General features: G+C 42.7%; 1 protein-coding gene across 1 annotated transcript in view; it reads right to left on the bottom strand.

Moving 5' to 3' along the window:
* Positions 1–3,679: 3,679 nt before the first annotated feature.
* Positions 3,680–14,789, bottom strand: part of LOC124545886 (brain-specific homeobox protein homolog) — a 116,478-nt gene continuing 105,368 nt past the window's right edge. The window contains exons 6-7 of the mRNA XM_047124846.1: positions 4,553–4,604; positions 3,680–3,749 (exon numbers count right to left, since the gene is read on the bottom strand). Of these exons, the coding sequence (XP_046980802.1) occupies positions 3,680–3,749; positions 4,553–4,604 (122 nt within the window). The remainder of the gene's footprint in view (positions 3,750–4,552; positions 4,605–14,789) is intronic.

Raw genomic sequence — 14,789 nt, 5'->3', positions numbered from 1 at the left:
TTTGCTTAGTACATACTGACTGACGGCCATACATCTCAGCTACAGTGCCATTTTCTCCACTTAGAAGACAAAGGGCAAAAACTTTTGGTAGCCCTGGAAATCAATAAAAGTCCTGATTTAATATTAAATTAAGACGCACAGATCAGTAATTCCAATCACCTAAACTTCTATTACGCCTCAAATTTCTTCAGTTCTTCTCACATTGGCAGTTCCATTCTATTTCTCCACCTCTTCCTACATTTATTTAATTGTGATTGTTTATGTGCTCCACATGTTATGTTGTTTTGTTGCATATACATTTCCCTTAGAATAAGAGACGTTGTTCACAACACTGATACGCAGTTCTATTTTCTGTTAAAATTGTCAGTCGTATCTTTTATTGCGTCTGTGCGTCAAATTTCATATGTAATACCTCTTACAGCTATTCAACAATACTCTTGAATTAATTTTATTATGTTTGTCACTTTAATTTAACTTTCTATATATGCTACTAGCTTGTTTTGCCACAGTTACATGTACTCTTGTTTGTCAGTGTTGTTCACTTCCTCTTCCACTTCAAAAAAAATGGTTCAAATGGCTCTGAGCACTATGGGACTTAACATCTGTGGTCATCAGTCCCCTAGAACTTAGAACTACTTAAACCTAACTAACCTAAGGACGTCACACACATCCATACCCGAGGCAGGATTCGAACTTGCGACCGTAGCGGTCGCGCGGTTCCGGACTGAGCGCCTTGAACCGCTAGACCTACGAAGTTTATTCAACAGTATCGTACTCTCTTTGACGACAATAGTTAGTCTGATGATAGCTTGTAAGCTGAAAACCGATGAACGAAATAAATTAATATTGTAGAGCATCCACAACTTTGTGCATTCCATTTTTAACAGAGGTTATTAGTTTTTGTCCATTTCAACTACATCTCTAAAATCACTTTCAGCACAGATTGTCTTGTGGAGAACTAAATCTGTAACCTATTTGTACTGTGTAAGCCCATATCTACGAGGTGTGTTTTTTAAGTAAGTACTGTTTTAAAATTAAAAAAAACAGGTGCTAAGATATCTCAATAATTTTATTTTTACATGAAAGCCTGTACCTTAATCTACGCATTGACGCCATTACAGTCTGATTCTTCCTTTTTTACGTTGTGTACTGAGTGTTTAAGATGTCTCCGATTATCGTGAATCCCGCCGACTGTGAAGTACGGGCTGTTATAAGAATTCTTAGTGCTAAAGGCCTAAAGGCGATCGATATTCATCGTGAGATCTGTGCAGTTTATGGAGAAAACATTATGAGTGATGGAATTGTAAGAAAGTAGGTGAGAGCATTTAAAGATGGCCGTACAAATGTGCATGATGAACAACGGAGCGGGCGTCCTTCGGTCGTTAATGAAAATTTGGTGCAGGAAGTGGATAATAAGGTGAGAGAAAAAAAGACGCTTTACGATTTCCTCCTTGCGGTATGACTTTCCTAATGTTTCTTGTAGTGTTTTGTATGGCACTGTGACCGAGCACTTGAATTACCGAAAATTGTGCGTACGTTGGGTACCGAAAATGTTGACGGATGTGCACAAAACCAAACGTTTAGACAGTGCATTGACTTTCCTTGAACGGTACCACAACGACGGTGATGATTTCTTAAGCCAAATTGTTACGGGCGTTGAAACATGGGTGATCTACGTCACACCAGAATCAAAGCAACAGTCCATGGAATTTGAGCAAGAGCATCGTTTTGCTGCAAGACAATGCCCGTCCGCATGTCGCGAATCAGACCAAAGATCTCATCACACCTTTTCGATGGGAAACTCTAGACCATCCTTCGTACAGCCCCGATTTTGCGCCCAGTGACTGCCATCTGTCCCTGCACTTGAAGAAACACCTGAGCGGTCAGCGTCTTCAAGACGATGACGAAGTCAAAAAAGTGGTGATGAAGTGGTTAACAAGCTAGGCGGCAGACGTCTATGATGAGGGTATTAAAAAACTGGTACAACGTTGTGACAAGCGCCTCAGTATTGACGGAAATTATGTAGAAAAGGTACAGGCTTTCATGTAAAAATAAAATTATTGAGATATCTTAGCACGTCTTTTTTTAATTTCAAAACGGTACTTACTTAAAAAAACACGCCTCGTACACCAAGATATAGTTGAAATTTCGGTGTCAGTGGTTGAACTGGTTAGTATTTATCATAACTATAGTGGTAACTTCTCTGGTTCTTCTTCTTTTTGCTTAAGAGCACTGATGATCCAAATAAAATATACTACCAAATCTCCACACCATGGAGGATTCGGGTATCATTCAAGGAAGTTCTTACTAAAACCTTAAGCACTAAAAGCACCCACATCATATTTCTGTTGTAACCAGCGTGCTGGGAAAGTTAGCGAAGCTAGGCTGCCTGATCAGCCTCAGAATTCACCTTGTAGTCACTGAAGGCCATGTAGCTTTTCACAAAGAAGCAACAGCCGGCTTTATTTTAGCGATAAATGAATATAAATTGCAGTTTCACTCATTACATTTTACCTATCAAAAGATGACACTCTTGCTTTCTGCCGTCACCAGGAGGATAATATTGCTTTACGTCTAAAATTTCATGTCGACATACAAAAGAAGAAACAGCATACTATGAAACATACCACGCTCATATAATCAGTAGAGTGCTAAGAGCGGGTATATGTGTTCATTACATACTAAGTATAAAAAATGACCACAGTCACAGACTTTGCAGAAATTCCACAGCCACCATGCGATGACACTGATACACCAAGGATACGAAGGTAAGTTTTGTAACAACGTGGAATGGAGTTTTATAAAATAATGGCTGTTCCAACAATATTATGTGGTAGTTAATACTAAGAGAACCGCATTCGTTCTGGGCGCTTCAGTCTGGAACAGCGCAACCTCTACGGTCGCAGGTTCGAATCCTGCCTCGGGCATGGACGTGTGTGATGTCCTTACATCAGTTAGGTTTAAGTAATTCTAAGTTCTAGGGAACTGATGACCTCAGATGTTGAGTCCCATAGTGCTCAGAGCCATTTGAACCAAGAACCGCATTCAGGTATATTAACCGAGATACTTGAGAACGAGAGAAAATGACTAGCGTTTAATGCCTCACAATGCATCGAAATGTTGCTGGACCAGGTACTCCTTTCGCGCAGAGCTTTCTGATATCCACCAGCTTCGGTCAACGTGTAGTACTGAGGAACACCGTCGTACTGGCTGCATTGTCCAGATCGTCCTTCCACTGGATAGAAGCGACGTCTTTGTCTCTGACCATACCGACGCAATCCAGCACGGAAGTGTGCAATGAAAAACTGCTTTAAGTTGTAGTTATTGCTGCATGAATATTGTGGTTTCACGTAACGGTTTCAGCAGCGCTGTTTAAAAAAAGTCAATAACTGGCGTGTTTCCCCGGAAGTAAAGTGTTTATTGTAACTGCAAACATTCTGAGCAGGAATCTTCATATGGATCGAAACAGTCGCATTATGATTCTAGTTCATAGTAAAAGATCAGTTTATTTTTCATTCCAGTTACATATGTGTATAACTATGTGTACTGTAACCAAACTGTATGCGATAGAAAAACATCTAATGGCCCGTCTGCAATTGAGTGAGGGGTCAGCATATCGTGTAAAACTGAGCAGACTCTATCAGGAAAGATATGACTGAAAGGAGACTGTAAACCGTCATCAATCTGGCTGTAAGTTGTCGCATAATTCCATGGCAACCACTGTTTCTTCAGATTCTAATAAGTGGGCCCTGTAATTCCATAACATAGATCTAAGCCACATGATTATCTTAATAGTTACGAGATTTACCGATCTAGTGAGTCACATGCCTGACTCGAACTCCACAACAGTTGTTTCTCAAGACTTTCTTCGATTTACTATAAGAAGAAGATTTACAACAATTCTGAGTGCACCCATTTTCACGCAGCATGATTCGTCAGTAGTCTATCCTATGCTCATTGCTCCACTTCACCCACCACCGATAGAGTTCGATGTCGCATCTGGGAGGGTCACCAGAGTGCCTCTGGGCGTCCTTGGAGAACAGTGCTCCCGTCGTGGGAATCCCCACGCAACGTCACTGCGCGGGGAACCTGTTATCGTCGAGAATGACCCGGCAGCAGTCCAGCGCATGCTAATGTCTCCATTTCATGCACCAATAACGGAATGCGACGGCACACATTGGAGTAGCACATCGCCCCGTGCGTCACTGTTCACATCTCGGGAATCCCCGCGTACCGCCGCTGCACTGGGAATCCCCACATGCCGCAGACAGCGCCCGGCACCTATTGGCCCAGGAAGGGTCCCCCAGGCCGGATGGGCGCCGGTCACACGAGTGGTGGGGGCGGCGGCGGCAGGGGAAGAGACTGCTGGTGCTGGTGGTGGGGGAGGGGCAGCTGCGGTGGCGGCGGGGGCGGCGAGAGGCGGCCGCCGTGCCCCACGATGTCGATCTCGTCCTCGCTGTCGTCGGACGAGCACACGGACGAGCTGAGCGTGGGCGTGCCGTGCTGCGGCACCTGCGGCTGCGACTGCGCCTGCAGGTGGTGCTGGTGCGACGGCTGGGGCGCCGTCGCCGTCGACGGCCGCGACGAGAAGTCGACGGGCCCGTCTGCAACAGAGGGAGCGAGCTCAGCGTGTCGTGCGAAGCTGCACAACTGAGAGCAGACACTCTATGGAAAAGGACTTAGCTTGTGGTTGTATATCTCACCTTGCCTCCACCCCCACCCTGTCCTCTAAAAAAGTGAAACCCAACAAAGGTGATGCAGTGAATGCCATCATCTACTGGACCCTTACAGCTTACTGCCGACAAAAATAGGAAAGCCGAACACACGAAACACAAACAAGTCTCTCACCATTCTATACAGCGAGTGGCCGATTTTGTAACGAAACTGACATCTCTGATGGCGCCTTTTGCATGTTACAGATACCCTGACGGAGAGAAACCAGAAATAATGTGGAACAATATAGAGAATTAAGGAGAAGAGCTAACAGACTGTGCAAGAGAAAGAAAAGAGAGTGGAATAAGAAGAAATTTCAAGAACTAGAAGAACTAAAGGAACAGAGTGAAATAAGAAAGTTCTATCATGCCATAGGCAAAATGAAGAATAGATTCCAACCAAAAACAATGGCCTGTTCCAGTAAAGATGGGAAAATGATAAGGGAAGAAGAACAGATAGTGGGAAGATGGACAGAATATTTCAAAGATACACTAAGCACCAGCTTAGAAGATGAAGAGACAGCTGCACAGGGGGGAAGAGTGGAGCTGGAAGTAGACAATGAAACCAATGAGGCAAGAAAACCAACACTACAAGAGGTCTCCCAGGCTGTGCACAAGTCAAAAAACAATCGAGTCCCTGGGGAAGACAGCATAATTGCTGAATTAATAAAAACTGGTGGTGAGGCTGTAATAAAGGAACTGCACACATTAATATCAGATATATGGGAAACAGAAACTATGCCAGATAGTTGGAAAATTGGAATAATAGTCCCCATTTATAAGAAAGGGGACAGAACAGCATGTGAAAACTATAGAGGTGTAACACTCCTAAGTACAGCTTATAAGATCTTCACAAGTATATTAAACGAAAGGATACGGAAGTGTGCAGAAGGCATACTAGGGGAATATCAGTGTGGCTTTCGACTGGGCAGAGGAACAACTGATCAAATATTTGTGATAAGGCAAATGATGGAAAAGTTCTATGAATATGATATAGATCTGCATTTCTTATTCATTGATTTCAAACAAGCCTTTGACAGCATAAATCGGCAAGAACTATACAGAGTACTGAAAGAAGTTGGTATATGTGCTAAATTAATAAGACTAATCAGAATGACAATGACAGAGACAAGAGCAAAAGTAAAGGTCCTTAGCAGAACAAGTGAAAGCTTTGACTTTAATAAAGGTGTGAAGCAAGGGGATAGTCTCTCCACTGTCCTATTCAACATTGCCCTGCATGGTGGAGTAAATAAAATCAACAAAAGAGGCACCATATTTATGAAAACTAGCCAGATATGTGCATACGCTGATGACATTGCTTTAGTAGGAAGAAATACCAATACACTCCTAGAAACATACCGGGCAATGGAAACAGAAGCCTTAAAAATTGGCCTCATAGTAAATGTAAACAAAACAAAATATATGGTAATGTCACAATCTGAGGCCAGAAGAACCCCTAAAAACCTAAACATCAATGGGAAATGCTTCAATGGAGTGTCCTCTTTTAACTACTTGGGAGCCCTAATAACAAATGATAACAGTATTGGAAAGGCTATAAGGGAAAGAATACAAGCAGGAAACAGAGTTTACTTTGCAAATATGCAGCTTTTCAAAAGTAGCCTTGTTACAAGAAAAACTAAATTGCTAATATATAATTCCCTAGTCCGCCCAGTTATCACATACGGCTCAGAGGTATGGACGTTGACAGAACACGATAAAAATGCTCTAAGAAGAATTGAGCGGAAAATACTACGCAAAATCTATGGGCCAATAAGGGAGGAAGAAGGCTGGAGAATACGCTACAATGCTGAATTACAGGAGTTAGTACAAGGCAGGGACATAGTAAAATTTGTTAAATCACAGCGAATACGATGGCTAGGACACTTGAAGAGAATGGCAGAGGATAGAATTCCAAAGAAAATGATGAAAGGTATGATCCATTCAGTTAGGCGAAAAAGGAGACCTAGAAGAAGATGGATCGATGAGGTAATAATGGATATCAGCAATATGGGAGTCCGGGGGTGGAAAAGAGCAGCAAATAACCGAGAAGTGTGGAGGAAGATTGTTGAAGAAGCCAAGGCTCACCAAGGGCTGTAGAGCTACTGAAGAAGAAGAAGATACGCTGACGCTGCACGTGTCCCAGGAGGCATCGTCGGTGACATCCGTCTACTAACATTTCCAAGCACCCACACGTGAACTGTCGCCACTGGCACAAATCCTCTAGCAGGCCTGCCGTATGTCCCAACTATCGCAGAGATTTCTTCCCATGACGCTTCCACTCCCCCCACCCCCTTTCTCTCTCTCTGCCCTTAAAAACAGCTACCCTTCAATCGGTATCCTGTCTACAACCTCTCGATGGGATCATATTAGTGGGTAAACGCACGGATCGTATGGTCAACGCCACGGTCCCACGTCCTGTGACTCCTCGATTAATGTAGTAATCCTTTTTTTTGCAGAGGTGGCACTATAACTTTTTGTGATAGTCACCAAGGAAGTGCCGGAAGTTCTTTGCAAAAAATTAGACTCGATCCTACTTAAAGGACTATCAGTTTGAATATCGATTAATCAAACCTTATCGGAAGAATGTAGATCAAAATGGAGGACAGTAACACAATTATAAGAATGGGAAGAGCTAAAATTTGACTCGTTAATAGAATTGTAGTCTACATTTGACATTGAGAAGAAAACAGAAATATTAAGTACTGAATTGGAAGGAACGAGTGCACTAGTGTTCAGTATCAGTTTTCACATGCGATCAAGCATCAGTTAAAATTAAGACTATAAAATGATATCAGGGAAGACGCTACAGGTTTGAGACGACCGTGCGAGAGATATACTAGCAACGACGAGCTAAGAGTGGAGCATGATTGCGTCTTAAGTACCCAACTTGAGTAATTTTGAAGTGTATACGCTCGGCGTAGCGAAAAAATTAAATTATTTAACAAAGCAAACCCTTATACGAGGGTTATTCCAAAAGTAAGGTCCGGTTATAAAAAAAAAATCAAAACTAAAATGTTTTTTCAAAACAATTGTTTTATTTACATTCCTTACATCTTTATCTATTTTTCTACATAACTTCCATACTTATTTAAACATTTGTCACATCGTTCAACAAGCTTTTGAATGCCCATGTTATAGAAATCGGCCGCCTGTGACGATAACCAGTCCTTAACTGCTTCTTTCACTTCATCATCTGTGTCGAAGCGCTTGCCGCCGAGAAACTCCTTTAAGTAACGGAACAGGTGGAAATCACTTGGCGCCAGGTCCGGACTGTAAGGAGGATGGTCCATCTGTTCCCATCCAAATTTCTTGATCAGAGCTTGCGTTTCATTTGCAGTGTGGGGTCTGGCATTGTCATGCAACAACAAGATTCCAGAAGACAAAAGACCACGTCGCTTATTCTGGATTGCACGTCGAAGTTTAGTCAGGGTAGCGCAGTAGGCGGCTTTATTAATCGTTGTTCCTCTCTCCATAAAGTCGACTAACAATACTCCACGTCTATCCCAGAACACAGTCGCCATAACCTTACGTGTTGAGATTGTCTGCTTTGCCTTGACCTTGACTGGCGATGACGTGTGACGCCATTGCATTGACTGACGTTTAGACTCTGGAGTGATGTGAGAAACCCATGTCTCATCCCCTGTGACAACATTGTCTAAAAGACTGTCACCTTCCTTATGATATCGCTCCAAAAAATCAAGAGCAAAAGCCATTCTTTTCATTCGTTGGGGCTCAGTAAGCAGCCTGGGAACCCAACGGGCACACAATTTGTGAAACTTCAAATGTTCAGACACAATTCTGTACAAAGTTGTTCTACTCACATTCGGAAAATGCATGTCTACGTCTGTAATAGTGAATCGGCGATCTTCACGAATTTTTTTGTCAACCGCATTGACCAAATCGTCTGAAATCACTGATGGTCGGCCACACCGTGGTTCATCGTGCACATTATCCCGTCCTTCATTAAAAGCTCGCACCCACTTGCGCACTTTACTGTCGCTCATTATGTTAGGACCGTACACTTCAGTAATCTGCCGATGGATTTCCGCCGCTGAATTGTTTCTTGCAGACAAAAACCGTATCACTGCCCTTACTTCACAATCGGCGGGCTGATCAATTGTCTTAAACATTGTAAAGTGACACTGTGAACTACACTCAGCAACAGTAACAAAGCGAATGGCGGCGTTTGACGCGCAAGGCTTGCCGGGAGTCGGCGCGCATGCTTTTTTTGTCATTGGCGCCAAATTTCAATAGTTACAGCGAATCGGACCTTACTTTTGGAATAACCCTCGTAAAACTTCCTGGCAGATTAAAACTGTGTGCCGGACCGATACTCGAAGTCGGGACCTTTGCCTTACGCGGGCAAGTGGTCTACCAACTGAGATTCCCAACCACGACTCACGGCCTGTAGTCACAGATTTATTTCTGCCAGTACCGCGTCTCCTACCTTCCAAACTTCACAGAAGCTCTCCTGCGAACCTTCCAGAACTAGCACTCCTGAAAGAAAGGATATTGCGGAGACATGGCTTAGCCACAGCCTGGGGGATGTTTCCAGAATGAGAAAATTTAATTCTGGAAACATCCCCCAGGCTGTGGCTAAGCCATGTCTCCGCAACATCTTTCTTTCAGGAGTGCTAGTTCTGCAATGTTCGCAGGAGAGCTTCTGTGAAGTTTGGAAATTAGGAGACGAGGTACTGGCAGAAGTAAAGCTGTGGGGACAGGGCGAGAGTCGTGCTTGGGTAGCTCTGTTGGTAGAGCACTTGCACGCGAAAGGCAAAGGTCCCGAGTTCGAGTCTCGGTCCGGGACACAGTTTCAATCTGCCAGGAAGTTTCATATCAACGCACATTCCGCTGCAGAGTGAAATTCTCATTCTGGAAACCATTATAGTTTGTTTATAGTCACTATGAGCCATGGCAGTGTACTTTCTGTACGTGAAGAAATTTATGTAAAATAATAGATTTTGAGAAATCAGTCTAGGTGTTGAAGTTCCACACAGCACGTCTAAGGAGTCGTTTTATTGTCGTGTTAGCAAGGAAACTCAGTGAGGAGAAAGACTGTAACTTTTAAACGTACTATTCAGATCTCAAACTTTCGCGACGTCATGTAACAAAAATAATAAAAATGCGAATAGGACGTAGGTGTTGCCTTGGACGTTTCCACTGAATCTCAGTATTACGAAAAACATCCTCCACAACTAACTGGCATAAATCAATAACTACTCAGATGTTTCCACTACGGCAGCCAGTAGGTGAAACTCGGCAAGGCAGCAGTCAGACTGGAAATTCCAATATCCACAAAGCATCAAGAATCTTGCCCGACAGCCGAATACTCCTCGTTAAATTCCAAGATGAGAAGACGCCAAGCCACAACAATCGCATCATCTGTTGACTCCACATACGCACACCACTCTAGTTGATCCCAGAACAAGAAACCATCTGCACTCATTGAATTATAAAGTGGTTTATAGACGTAATGTTAATCCCTAGTTTGTATTAGTAGCTTGTCTCTAGCCCCATAAATTTCACAACGAGTACCACACAACTGTCAATAATTATCATCAGCGCACGGCTATTACATTAGATGTGAAAGAAAAAAAATGCCAAAGTTTATTTGCTTGTGTTATTTAGAGTGACAATATGTAATTAACAGGGATCCGAATGATGAACGTAAGTTTCGCAGTAAACATTTCACATAATTATATAGTGCGTGAAATACAGGTTTATCAAAAAGTGTCTCTAGGAACCAGAAGATAGGTGCTCGAAAACTACAATACATACAAAGAAAAATTACACATATCTGTGGATACAGCATCTCCCTAGGTTTGGATTTTCGATTCGATATACTAGCAGTGGCGTAGTTCCACTAGGGAGAGAGCGTGACAGAAAATTTAGACAAATCATCTGCTTTTCACTGTCGCACAAGCTTAGTGCCCACTGCTTCGGTCGCATGGACTGTACAGTCAGTACAGATCTTTTTCTTTTTTTGTTGTAGCGAAATATTTTTATAAAAATTTTCACCTATTTCACCTCCTTGAGGGTAGAATTTCCAAAAGAGAAAAACACTTAAAAAAGTATTTTTTAAATTTTGAAACGAGTAGTCAAATAGAAATTTTCATAAATATAGTTTCAAAAATGCTTTCTTAATGAAATATTTTCGTGAAACTTTTCATCCCCCTTTTCACCCTGTCATGGGTTGAATTTTCAAAACATTGAAGCACGTATTTTCTTATATCTAACCGGGAAGTCAACTACCAATTTTCATAGATGGTTCTTTAATAATGATTTATTTAAAAAAACTTTCACCTCCGATTTAACACCCTTAAGGATTCAATTTCTAAAGATGCTGAAACATTTTTTCTAAATTTATGGCCGATAAACCAAATACCAATTTTCATATTCGTAACTTCAGAACTGCGTTTATACCAACAAATTTTCAAAATACCTTATATCTCCTATCTTATTCCCTTAGGGGTGGAATTTCGAAAAATACTTTCTTAAACGATCCCTACAGCATAACATAACGCCCTCTCAAAATTTCGAGTTTCTGTCCTTAGTGGTTTGGGCTGGGATACAATGAGACAGTGAATCAATCAGGAGATTTCCTTTTTTACAGGGTGGTCAAAAGAAGTCTGAAAAGCTTGTCAGGGTAGGTTGTGCTGAGAAATAATTGTTAAGAAAAAAATTCGATACGTTGCGGCGTTTCGGAGGTAATTGACACTGAAGGCCGTTGCTCGGCCAAATCCAAGCTATCAGCCAGATACAATCAGTGACCTTAAAGCGAAAATGATAGAGCATGAGACTCCTCCGCTTTTCCTTGGGTTCGATATCACGTCTAATTTTTGTATCGCTCTGTTCTTCGGTTTTAGAAAACCAAACGAAAAACACATTGGGTAACACCGTCTGTGGCGGGCCGCTAGAATCTGCGAGCGCAACGGGCCGATTGGCTAACTTCAGTGCTACTTGTAGGCGGGACAACGTATCGAATTCTTTTTCTTATCAATTATTTCTCAGCAAAACCTAATCTGTAACACGCTTACAGGCTTATCAGACACTTTCTTACTGACCTGTATATACAGGTTGAATTTGTTCACACCTGCAGATAGGCAACAAAATGAACTGATTTCCATAGCAGGCTGCTTTCTCAGGACGTTCGTGCCAGCGACTTCAAAGAATTGCTAGTATGTGTTTATTTATGCTGCGTCTCAAACAGTGCCCACATTGTGCACCTGTAGTATGAGGTAAGAACTTGGACAGATGCTCTGTCCACTGAGACGCAGCAAGTACTTACGAATAACCCTGTATTAAATAACTATGTGGGTGTGTAAATATGATGAGGTTTCAAAAAGTAAGTTACACATTGTTATTGCAGACCAAATAACTTTTACTGAATTTTGCGCTACACTTCAAAGTGACGCAGAGGCACGACGCTGTTGTTTAATATAGTCATCAAGTCTTTGCAAACAAAGGACGGAATTCTGTACCACTTGTTCATTTCTCCAAAGACGGAGCTGCACGCTTTGTTCACGAAGCTATTTAAGAACATTTGCATGAACGTGCTCACTGTCGGAAAACCTCTTTCCCCAATATGTTCTTTCAGACTGGCCAAAATGTGGAAATCGCACTGTTGCAACACCTAAAATTCCAGAACAGCGCCACGCACGACTGTGCGGCCTTAGCCAAATTGTTGGCACCATTTCACTGCGACTGGACGCGACACTGCATTTGGTCCACATATCACCAGAATTTGACGGTGAATATGTGTGCAGATTAGGCGTTTTGCCCACAAGAATCGTACTGTCCCCCGTACTTCAACTCTAGAGTATCAGGGCGCCGGAAAGTAATGTCGTTTCTGCGCAAGTAGATATTCGTTTGTCATTTATCTGGTCATTGTGTACTTCAGATTTTTGAGCCGTGTCAGACATTTTAAGGTTACAGTGACTTGTTTACTCGTAAATATTTTTTTTTTTCAATTTGTAGTGAAATGGCCAGCCAAATACCAGAAGAGGTACACTGTATTCTCTTTGAGTTTCCAAAGAGTACCGACGCAACAATTGCTACCAAGAATCAAAAAATGGTTCAAATGGCTCTGAGCACTATGGGATATGGGAGGCAGGATTCGAACCTGCGACCGTAGCGGTCGTGCGGTTCCAGACTGCAGCGCCTAGAACCGCTCGGCCACCCCGCCCAGCACCAAGAAACATTTGCGATGTTTACCCAAGTTCATTAGACATTTGTAAATGCCTGTGGTGGTTTTCGAAGTTCAAATCCGGCTATTTTCTTTCGGACCCGTATGACATGTTAAGGTCAGAAATGAAAGCAAATCCGTGTCAGACAATCAAAGAAGCGTCAAACACTGTTAACCAACATTGCTCGGCCATCCAAGAACATTGCAGCAGATTGGTAAATACAAAGAAAGGTAACCGATCCACCTCATGCATCTTATTGCTTCAGCAGCGCAATACAGAAGCGCTTTTAGATCGCTTGATCACAAGGGCTCTATGATAGCCAAAAGCGCAAAAAACAGTGGCTCTGAAGTGCAGCTAAGCCAGGTCTACACCCCAAAAAGGAGCTTTTGTGTGTTTGGTGGAGTATTCGCGGAACCGTTCATTTTGGAGTGCTGAAACCTGGACAAACTGTGAATGCAGATATTTACTGTGAACAATTGGATCAAATAAATCAGTCTATAATTGAAAAGTGCCCAGCAGTTGACAGCAAAAAAGGCGTTGTTCTGCAACAAGATAATACAAGACCGCAATGAGTAAGATGAACACCTGAAGAAATTGGTAGCTGGAGTTGGAGGTACCACCTCATCGACAGTACTCGTCCGATAAAGCGCTATTGGATTTTCATTTCCCCCGATCGCTATAACATTTTCAAAAGAAGGTGAAAGTACCGATGACGTCCAAAGTGCCACCTCCAGATGTTTTGCTCAAATACCAATAGATATTTATCGATTCAGGATTGAAAATTTTCACATCAGATCGCAAAAGGTTGTTAATAACAGAGGATTTTATATTACGGTTTAGAAATTAAACTTAATTAATAATTTATCTTTTTCAATTTGATTTAAATGGCTCTGAGCACTATTGGACTTAACAGCTGAGGTCATCAGTCCCCTAGAACTTAGAACTACTTAAACCTAACTAACCTAAGGACGTCACACACATCCATGCCCGAGGCAGGATTAGAACCTGCGACCGTAGCGGTTGCGCGGTTCCAGGCTGAAGCGCCTAGAACTGCTCGGCCACACCGGCCGGCCAATTTGATTTAAAAGTACGGCATTAACTTCCAGTCCTCTATTAGATTTCCAGCTGCCGCAGTCTCACTGCCACGCACCTGTTACCCGTACCGAAGCAGAGGTGCGTCCGAAGGAAATTCGAACGAACTCTCTTCTGATAATGCGAAACTCTTGCTGCACAATGACCTTAGCTTGAGATGGCATGTGTAAGTTACTTGTTGAAGTCCCTACGTGGCTGTGCAACCGGAGGCCGTTTAAAAATAATAACAATAAAAAAACACATTTTCTTCCACTTTGAAGGAAGGCGATAGTGAGCAATCCTCCGTGAGAACGCACAGGAAATACCACGCAGAAATGTTCTGTGGAGGCCAGGACATCTGTTATATTCTTTTAATACCTTTCACTACTTTCCCTTTTAGCGTACGTTTTTCGCTTTTGGTTCGCTTCTTTCGTTTTCTCTTTCGATGTGGTTCCCCGTTACTTATACGCCCTTGTTTGCATGAGGAAAAAGGGACTGATGACCCTGTAGTTTGGTCCCTTTACACCCCGAACCAACCAACCAACCAACATGAGGTCTAAACTCGCAGAGTGCGACTATCTGGGATGTTGTCCCACTCTTGGACAGTGCCGGCGAGCTGACTCTCGGCGCCCGCCGCGGTGGCCGAGCGCTTCTAGGCGCTTCAGTCCGGAACCGCGCTGCTGCTACGCTCGCAGGTTCGAATCCTGCTTCGGGCATGGATGTGTGTGATGTCCTTAGGTTAGTTAGATTTAAGTAGTTCTAAGTTATAGGGGACTGATGACCTCAGATGTTAAGTCCCATAGTCCTAAGAGCCATCTGA

The sequence above is a fragment of the Schistocerca americana genome, chromosome 8 (genome assembly GCF_021461395.2).
Source record: "Schistocerca americana isolate TAMUIC-IGC-003095 chromosome 8, iqSchAmer2.1, whole genome shotgun sequence".
Taxonomy (NCBI): Eukaryota; Metazoa; Arthropoda; class Insecta; order Orthoptera; family Acrididae; genus Schistocerca; species Schistocerca americana.
Note: the sequence above shows the minus strand (reverse complement) of the source record. Positions and strands in the feature narration are given on the sequence as shown.